Source organism: Danaus plexippus, chromosome 7 (genome assembly GCF_018135715.1).
Source record: "Danaus plexippus chromosome 7, MEX_DaPlex, whole genome shotgun sequence".
Classification (NCBI taxonomy): domain Eukaryota; kingdom Metazoa; phylum Arthropoda; class Insecta; order Lepidoptera; family Nymphalidae; genus Danaus; species Danaus plexippus.
Genome location: NC_083541.1, coordinates 1,866,747 through 1,876,836, shown reverse-complemented (window position 1 = coordinate 1,876,836; position 10,090 = coordinate 1,866,747). Strand labels below are relative to the sequence as shown.

Below are 10,090 nucleotides of genomic sequence, written 5' to 3'. Positions count from 1 at the left end.
CAAACATAGCATGAAGCGTGTCGTTTAAACTGAAAGTATTCAAACTACTTGCTTAAAAACACATGTAATTATTTAAAATACCGCCTCCACACCACATTTTCACCTAATAAATAAAATATTTCACTGTTTCTTTGGAAAATAAATATAACTTTAGGGTTCCTCGATATTATTAAAATAGTATTCTTATTTTATTATAGTAATACATTTAGTTTTAGAATAAGATTTGTTTTTATTATGCGAATTTTGTTATTAGGTTCCAATATGCTTTAGTCTTTCACAGAGCTTTCGATCGGATGAATTCAGGATAGGAAGCTGGCTGTAAAATCAATCGTTAGCCCAAAAAAATACCTTTAAATGTATGTTTTATAACATAATTTAATTTACTTTCTCTTGCTTAGAAACTTATTGTTAATTATGACTTATCAGATTAAATTTTAATTTTCTTCTACTCGTAATTTAAAAGATATACCCGTATAGGTCATGTTTATTTACACAAAAACTGAAGTGAATATTTCTATTTATATGTTTGAACACTGTTTAACTCCTTCAGATTGCTTCAATCCTGGTACATTTAAACGCAACAGATCCGAATAATACATTATATTATTATTCCATATTTCCTTACTATGCAATTTTACTTCAAGCATACAACGTTTTAAAAGAAATCCTTAAAATGTGCAACCCTATATAATCATAAATATCAGTTTTTTATGACGTGTGTCTAAAGATCCCTTTGTAGGGCGGAGACGTACAGTCAAGACATATCCACTTAATAGCTCAATTAAGTTTTTTTTAAATAAATAATTCTGAATATTGAAATTTTACAAGCAAGGCTTCGAATGAGAATAAATTCGTTCAGTAATTCCTGAACTGTGTTAGAAGCACATTAACTTATTAATTTTATATATGTATCTATCATTTAACAACCCATACATTATATACATTTTTTTTTTTATAATTGTAAACTCGATTTCATATATCATATAAATATATAAAGAAGATTATATCGATATTTTTTTTTCATATATAAAATATTTAAACACAAATGCTTTTCCATATCAGCGTACTGTTCACAGCGCTAGAAAGCATTGCATTGTCTTTAGCACAGCTGTCTCTGAACACACACCACGTATGTATTGAAATACTTTCTGTTAATCAATAATTGATTTGAATAATTGAGTTGGGATATATATCATATTTTTTTCATTATACAAATATAATTGTTTTTCAAAGTTTCTAATTAATTTATTAAAGTTACTCTGTCCTTGATCGACACGGACAAAAAATTTTAAATTGCACATTGCTCTTTTTGATTTCTCACGACCTTAGTATAAAATGAAATAAATTCATAAAATTTAAGTATTAAAATAAAAATCAAGAGATTTTTACCAGTCTACAACATAAAAGAAAATTATAAGACACTACAATTGTTCATATAAAAGCCATCGATCACTTCTTATCCTTTCCTAACACAGTTTTTTGTGTTTCCTCCTTATTTTATCTCACTCTATATTTCATATTTACAAATGATCCTCAAATTTTTAAGATCAAACATCTTCATACTATATTCCAGAAAAATGACATATTCCATATAAAGCATTATTTATTCAATATTCGAACTAGCGACACCATATTTTAGATAATCTTGACGGTAAAGCCATCCCTTTATCTAAAAACAGGGTTACAGCAGTAATATAGTAAGTATTGACTCTTTATTATTTTTTGAATGCTTTTTGTGTTTTGCTTAAACGATAAATTCAATTTAATCTGATGCCACCATTTTGCTATTATTTTTTCTAATAAAACATTAGTAATCTTCGTTTCCTTTGTATTTCACTTGGTTTATTGGTCTACAAACAAAAATTACAATAAACTAATAGATAACTAACTATCTCTTTGCATGATTTATCGCCTTCAACGACGTGGTAAATTAAGATTATTTGTTCAACATAATATGGAAATCCTAAAATAGTCTGGCGCCCATAAAACTTAATGCACTTTTTTGTAAGGTTACCAGCATGGTGCTTATTCCATATATATATAATAACTAGAATTGACTATCTATTTGCATGAGACTGTTCTCTGAACTGTTCTGTTTTGCAAAAATTAAAATTGTAAAAGCCAAAGTCCCTACTAACAATTTAAAAGTCTGCGCATATTTCTCTGAAACCAATACAAAGAGAATTAAAAACAACAAAAGGTTTAGATTTACATTAAAGTCGTTTTGACACATAATATATTTTATACTTAATAGTAAGTAACATTTATTTAACCTATCGTTGTGTACCAAAAAAAAAAACCGACGAAAAATAAACAAAATAGTTTTTTCCTTCGTATTTTATTTTTATGTGTGATTGCAATAAACTTAAACAATACTAAATTATATTAAACTAGTTCTTGCCCAGAACTTTCTCTTTGACAATGTACGATTATAGTGTGTTACCTGACTTCATTTAGAATACAACTTTTAGGTCTTGATCCTCCGGCAACATCGCTTAATTCTGTAAATTATAGCCTATATCCTATTCTTTTATCTAAGAAACATTTCTGTACAGTTCCGTAAAAATCATCTAGTAGCTTAGCGTAAAAGAACCGCCAACGTCTAAAATTCTAAACCATACATATATAGACATCCATACATCTTTACAAAGTTAACGTTTATAATATTAAAAGCTCTAAACGTTGCATTTGGTATAATATTTATATAGAAAGTCGATATTTCTTTCCGAGAAGGACATATCCTCCATTCTATTCTGAGAACGGCATATTACGTAGACAAAAATATTTTGTAAGTATAACAGAATTAACTCTTAAAAGCTACTAAACGGCTTTGTACATATTCCAATTTAGAAACAATTTCGGGAATAAATTATTTCAAAAGGATATTACGTCACGTGATTTTTTAAATCTTATAGAATTTTCTACAGAAACGCCACTTAATTTTATAAGACTCGATTAGGAAAAAATACTTCTTTGTAAAATATGCTGTACATGTATTTTGTAACGTTGTTGACTGTTAGAATTCGTGATAATCAACGTATGATCATGAAAATTAAAATAGTTTTGTGAACAAAAAAATTACTTGAAAAAAGACAGTACTATGAGAACCAACAGGCTGCAAGCTGCCCTTCTACCAAGCAATTATATTATTACTCTTTCCAATTACTGCGAAGGTCATTATAATGATTTAAAATAGCGGAATTACGAATAAACTTCAGATAATAGAATAGAATGATTAATATTCTATAAAGGTTATGTATAAGCACATATTTTAATTCAGATTTTAGTTAGGTATACGTATATACTAAAAAAAGCTGTGGTGAAATTGTAAGTCCAATGTAATGCTAGGTTTTGATTGAAAGAAGTTAAATGTATTAAGTTAAAATTATTGTATTGTAAGAAATTAAGTGTATTGTAATGTATTAAATGTATTGTATATAATTTTAGGTAAAATGCAATTACCAAAGCACTTGAAGATTGCAGGGGGTTGTTCAGCAGCCGCTATATTTGGAGTCCTCTTTGGTTGGGTGATTTTTCCAACCATTTTGAAAAGTCAACTTAAAAAGGTAAGATTTTTTTTTATTGAATGCATACGAGTTTAGACTATTTAAATAAAAAAAGTTTACCTTCACTTTGTTGTTTTACATTTATTATTTTTCATCATTTTTTTTGTACCCTAATAATTTTTTTGTAAAATGATATGAGATATTTTACTCAATAAATATATTTTCTATTTAAGAACAGAGCAAATGTAACTATAAAGACGAACATATCCATGCAAAAGTTTATGCGGTATTTATAGTTAGAAAGGAGAAATTGTGTATCGTTAAAATAAATGAAAATATTTCGATTCCGTGGACATTTCACTACATTTTATATAACTAATAGCATTAATTACTAAAAAGTAAACGTCACTAACCAAAAAGAAAATGAAGAATTTCTAAAAAAATATATATGCGGACTAAAGTAATGTTTAAAATTCATAATAAAAGCAAATTATAATAATAATCTTCTTATATGAATATTGAATAATACAAATGATAATGACTTCCCTTTAAACAGAGTTGTTACTTCTCTGTTATTTATTTATAAGATGAAAACAACAAATCATCAAGATAACAACAAAGGAAATTTTAGAATGTTACGGACATTTTGACATGTTGGCTGAAATATCTCAAGAATATTTTACATTAAACTAGTTGTTTTGTGAAGATAGATGAAATAGTTTATTAGCATTTTTTAAAATCACATTTTTGGATGAATTAATTAAATTTTTTACAATGCATTTTTTCAATTGTAACATAAGCGTAAGCATTGTAGCATGAGACTGTAATTTTTTTTTGTCTTTCAAACGCTTAAAGCCTTTTACATACAACGGTACTTTTACAATATAATAAAGCTTTACTATACAAAGATGATATAGTTTTAGTTTTTAATAAAGAAGTCGGTATAAAACTTTTTTTGATATACTAGATACGATACATATCAATATTTCATTTAGTTATTACTAAAAAATAAAGGCGATTGTACTACAATACAATTCATAATTTTAATATTTTTCTTTTACTTTCAATTCGATATTAGCAAACTAAATCATGTAAGGGCAAGAAATCTTATTTTTTAATTTCCTATTTCACTTCCGCGTCTAACTTATAATTGAGAACCTTTGATTTAAAATCTGGAATAATGTCACTTATCCGTGACAAAAATTCGTTTAGATTAATATATACCTTGTAACATACAACGAATACAATTTAATATTTATATCAAATTAAACACCTCCGGTGGAATCTGTCTGTGAACGTATAAATAAAAGCTACCGACTAAATATAATTTGAGGTTCAATAACGAATACTATTTTTAGGAAATGACTTTATCAAAGAAAACAGATGTAAGAAAAATGTGGGAGAAAATTCCTTTCGCGTTGGACTTCAAAGTGTACCTCTTCAATTACACCAACCCAGACGAAGTACATAAGGGCGCTTTACCAATCGTGAAGGAAATTGGTCCTTATCATTTTGAGTAAGTGTTTTTAATTTCTTAAATATAATCCAACTATATCTATCTATATATCACTTTTTAGTGAAGCCAGTAAATAACAAATGATCTAATAAAAATATAACTAGTTATTAATTTTCTATTAACATAGTTTATGAAGAGGAATTACTAGTTTAAACTACATTTTACAAACACATTTAATCTAGTTGGATTCTTAACTTAACTGACCAGATAGGTTTACTCTAAACGTCTGACATTATAAAGTTTTAAACCAAACAATGATACAGCGAAAACAATAGGACCTGTTTGTAAGAGCCTACAGATTAGGTGCCTATTACTTTATGTTTCCAATATTGAAGGTAAAATATTTCCAGATATGTATATTATGAATATGGTCTTATATAATGGCTATTCTAATACACCAGACTCCCCAAATATAACATTATTATATGTATAAGTTGGTGATGACCAAAATATCTCGACCCATACTTAAAATGTCTGGCCAAATTGTATATTATTTGTTATAACACTGCTTATTTATTCAGTGCATTACTGATAATTTAAAAGCGTTGTATTCCGCAACTAAACAGCAATACATTTATAGGTTAAAACTAAAGTAACATATTTCAATTACATAAATCGAGATATGTCGCGGTCCTACAAAGTGGTAATTACCGCTACCTTATAAGCGCCCCAACACCTTTATTATGAAGACTTTACGCCCATTTCTTTAGCCTAAGTACAGGGCTTTCACTCTGTAATTTTATTACAGCCGTTTAATACAAAAATCATGACGTCATTCGCCTCGCCACTATTTCATTAATCATATTATTTTTTACATACAATATAAGTATATTCAACATTATCATATTATTTTTTATACTTTTTCAATTCTCTGAACTGTTTTTATTTGGTAACTGTTTACGATACACTTAATCTTTTAGAGAATGGAAAGAAAAAGTGGAAGTTGAGGAACACGATGACACAGATACTATAGATTACAAGAGACGGGATACATTTATCTTCAACAAAATGCTGTCAGGACCTGGCCTGACTGGTGAAGAGGTCATTGTTCTACCTAACGTTTTTATGATGGTATGACAAAATGTTTAGAAATAAACCATAAAGCATCAATAATAGAGTATAAATAAACATTTCATGAAACTTTTTTTTCTTTATTTAACTTTTCGTATTTTTTACTATTTGTATTTTCAGGGAATTATCTCAAAAGTTTATATTGAGAAGCCGGCAATGCTCAATATGATAGGCAAAGCCATAAACAGCATTTACGATAACCCAACCAGCATATTCTCTTCCGTCAATGTTATGGATCTGCTTTTCAGAGGAACTATTATAAATTGCAATCAAAATGAATTTGCACCGAAAGCTGTGTGCACAGCTTTAAAAAAGGAAGGTGCAGATAAATTAATATATGAACCGAATAACCAGTATCGCTTCTCCCTGTTTGGAAAGGTTAGTTTAAATATTGCGTAAACTATTACATCTGAATTCCAATTCTTAACGCTAAAAGATGATTAAATGACATAATATAAAAAAAAAATGATTGTGGTTGAATGTGTAATATTTTGCCTTAACTACTTGATTTTTTTTAAGTAATAAAGAGGCATGAAAATTTTCACAACGAAAGGTTCTATAACAGAGCAAGAAAAATGTTTCCAAAATACGTTTTGAAATCTTGGAAACCTGTGAAATTAAATAACTTTTTTGTATTTTTTAATAAAACTTTATGTGAAGATAAACCAATTTTTAATTACCTCACAGCGCAATGGGACCGTGGATTCACAAGTTGTAACAGTTAAACGAGGAATGAAGAACGTCATGGATGTGGGCAAAGTGGTAGCTCTTGATGGAAAGACAGAACAGGACATCTGGAGAGATCAATGCAATGAACTCATCGGCACAGATGGTACCGTTTTCCCTCCATTTCTAACAGAATTCGATAGACTGGAATCCTTCTCTACTGAATTATGCAGGTAAACTACGACAACATTCTTCATATGAGAAACGTAAAATACATCAAGAGTAAAACTGAATTATTCCCAGAACTTTTAAGCCCTGGTACCAAAAGAAAACATCCTACAATGGAATAAAGACGAATCGATATATTGCCAACATTGGTGACTTAGCGAACGATCCCGAACTACAATGTTACTGTGACGAACCCAGCAGTTGCCCTCCCAAAGGTCTAATGAATATGGCTAAGTGCATGGGCGTGCAAATGTTCGCTTCATTGCCTCACTTTTACGGCTGTGAACAAAATATAATAAACAACGTCAAAGGTCTAAATCCAGATGTCAATGAACATGAAATAGTCATCGATTTCGAGCCAGTAAGTAACAAAATTAAGTTGACTAACAAAGCCACCAATTCGTAACAATTATAAATACCTAATAAATATTTAAGTTTATTGAGTTGTACGTACATATAATAACTATTAAACAAATTCTTTAAAAAATTTAAGCAACGTAGCTCATGATAATATGAAGCTAAGACAGACATATCGCTGAGCTATCGACAAAAAAAAAACTTCTTTTAGTTAAAAATAAAAACAAAGTGAAGTTTTAGTTAAAAATAAAAACAAAGTAATAACAAAACATATTTTTCAGATAACCGGTACACCAATGGTTGCTAAACAAAGAGTACAACTCAGCATGCAGCTTCTTAAGACTGATAAAATTGAACTTTGCAAAAATCTGCCAGATGTTATATCACCTCTTTTCTGGATAGAAGAGGTAATATTTATAAACACTTAGATAACCAATTTTTTACAGGCACTTTTAATCATTGTTCTGATGTATAAGGTTCCATTTTGCTGTAAATTTGAATTTGCAATCCTTAATCATATAAGAAAACGTTTAAAAGAACCTTAAACTGCTTAAAAAAAAATATGTATTTAAAAACTAACAACTTTATAAATTATTAAGATGGATGCGACTTGTGGGCTTAGCACAGTCTTTATATAATTGATTTGAGTAATTACTAAGCCTGTGAACTAAATCACCTGCATCAGATAAGTATAAGGGTAATTTTTGCATGATGACGAGTCAATAATATTGACAGGTAAATAACTACATAAATGGATAATTGTAAATAAAAGCCTCAATTTCTTAATTAACAACAATTAATAACAAGACGCTAATAATACGGCTACGTACAATATAAGTCATTTTGTCTTACGCTATTAGCAAGGTAAAAAATTCAATAAAAAAAAGTATTTAATTCTTTATTTTGCTGATATGAATCGTGTTTTTGTTTTTAGTTTATATCTTAGTTTTATTAAAGAGATATATAAATAGAATATTTAATTTATAAATCAGGGAATTGCCCTCAATAAGACCTTCGTAAACATGCTGAAGCATCAGCTTTTCCTACCGAAGAGGATCGTGGGTGTAGTGCGCTGGCTTCTAGTATCCTCAGGACTGTTGGGGCTTCTGGCTTGTCTGGTATTCCACTTCAAAGGTACTTTAAATATGGTGGGTTTTTTAGGCTACGTTGAGGATTAGAAATAGAAAAAAAACATTTGTTTTGCTTAAACAAAACAAAAAAAAAGTTACCCAAAACGCTGGTTAAACTAATCATATCATTAAATAAAATACTTACGAAAATTTTAAGTAAATAAAATTTTGTGCAAAAACATCGAACGAAAATATATATTAAAGCGGTCAAATGAATGAGAATAAATGTTTGTAGCTTTACAGTATGTGATTCAAATTTAATAAAAGAGGTTTAAGAAAATTCCTCGATACATATTTTCACCTCATTCTAAAAAGTTTTAAAACCACTATCACTCGTTTTACTCTTTACAGTCATAATATAAGGCCTACAGACTTTTAATTCTTCAAGAGTTCATCTATGACACGAAGAAAATGTATAACTGATCTTAACACCTTTCCTGAATAAGATTGTAAATAAAGTCATATTGTCGAAAGAAAGACAAAGCAAACTATCATTCAAACTATCAGCTTATTCTCTGACTATTATAAATTTGTTAAATTTATTTTTCAGACAACATAATGCGTTTCGCTGTCTCGGATCCAGTGGCAGCAACGAAAGTGAACCCAGAAGCGGAACAAAAAGATAATTCAATTTTAGAACCGGCCAAAATTGAAATATAAATTATTAAATATTTATATTACAATGTAATGCTTATATTACCATAACTTAAGGTTATAATACTACTTCACAGAATACTCTTAGTAGATGTAACTTCACTTTGTAGTTTGCACAATATTTTTAATTACTGATCAAATATTTTTTGTATAACTTTACATAAAGTTATACTGTTATTAATAAGGACAAATTGTTTTTATTTTATTTTAAATTATATTCATATATCTGTACGTTACAATCTGTAGAGCTGTGAAATTTAATTAATATATCTGGACACTTTAATTTTGGTCAAATGAGTGTTAGATTTTCACGTTTATTAGTTATAATAAAGCAATTCTTATCACATATTTTATTTGTACCTTAAAAAGGTATAGAAACTACCGTTAGAAATTGTTGTCGGTTATAATCATCAAAACTCTAAGGAAGTTTCAGAATGAAACTAATATTAGATAAAACACGATAATCTACGCGTGATTTATTTTTACAAAAATAAAGCACGCGTAGTTTATCCGAAAAAAAAATAGTTTCATTTAAATGAATAAAACTCGCGAAAATCTTAGATCTCATTAAGTTTCAGAATACTGTTGAAATAGGCATATAAAAAAAAGAACTATTTCCTATTGGCAACAAGACAGATAGAAAATAACAGAATGAACTAGTGTAGGTGGACCGAAATCAGATTGAAGTTTGAATGAAGTTCCGACATCAGATTGAAGTTCGGTCAGAAATTATTATTTAGAGGATTGTTATCAAATTTAAACGTACATTAAAATTAATAAAGTAAAAGAAAAGTATGAATTCATTTTAACAATTCAAACAAAAGAATTTGAAAACAGAAAAAGTCTTAGAGTCGGAAGTGAAATATTTAATTTAATATTTTGTTTAACTTCACGAAGTCGACTTAGTGAACATTTTTTTTTATCGCTATTATGCCCTTGTGATAATGAGATCTTAAATATCA

At 28.4% G+C, this 10,090-nt stretch overlaps 1 protein-coding gene across 3 annotated transcripts; it reads left to right on the top strand.

The window, feature by feature from the left end:
* The first annotated feature begins 1,084 nt into the window (after positions 1 to 1,084).
* Positions 1,085 to 9,472, top strand: LOC116773385 (sensory neuron membrane protein 1-like). Of its 3 annotated transcripts, none has more exons than XM_061521025.1 (10): positions 1,085 to 1,129; positions 3,448 to 3,566; positions 4,865 to 5,022; positions 5,943 to 6,093; positions 6,214 to 6,471; positions 6,781 to 6,992; positions 7,063 to 7,348; positions 7,626 to 7,751; positions 8,337 to 8,492; positions 9,025 to 9,472. In XM_061521025.1, the coding sequence occupies exons 2-10, from the start codon at positions 3,453 to 3,455 to the stop codon at positions 9,031 to 9,033; spliced, it is 1,470 nt and encodes a 489-aa protein (XP_061377009.1). In that variant the 5' UTR covers positions 1,085 to 1,129; positions 3,448 to 3,452; the 3' UTR covers positions 9,034 to 9,472. The 3 variants fall into 3 exon arrangements, with proteins under 3 accessions (XP_061377009.1, XP_061377006.1, XP_061377008.1); XM_061521022.1 differs by having other exon boundaries at positions 1,087 to 1,129; positions 8,337 to 8,478; XM_061521024.1 differs by lacking the exon at positions 1,085 to 1,129 and adding an exon at positions 1,555 to 1,697 and having other exon boundaries at positions 8,337 to 8,478.
* Positions 9,473 to 10,090: the final 618 nt, after the last annotated feature.

Bases quoted from the DNA above. Each gene is read 5' to 3' on its own strand.
- LOC116773385 (XM_061521022.1), top strand. From the start codon at position 3,453: ATGCAATTACCAAAGCACTTGAAGATTGCAGGGGGTTGTTCAGCAGCC. The intron at 3,567-4,864 runs GTAAGATTTTTT...TACTATTTTTAG, and splicing joins TGAAAAGTCAACTTAAAAAG to GAAATGACTTTATCAAAGAA. The intron at 6,472-6,780 runs GTTAGTTTAAAT...ATTACCTCACAG, and splicing joins GCTTCTCCCTGTTTGGAAAG to CGCAATGGGACCGTGGATTC.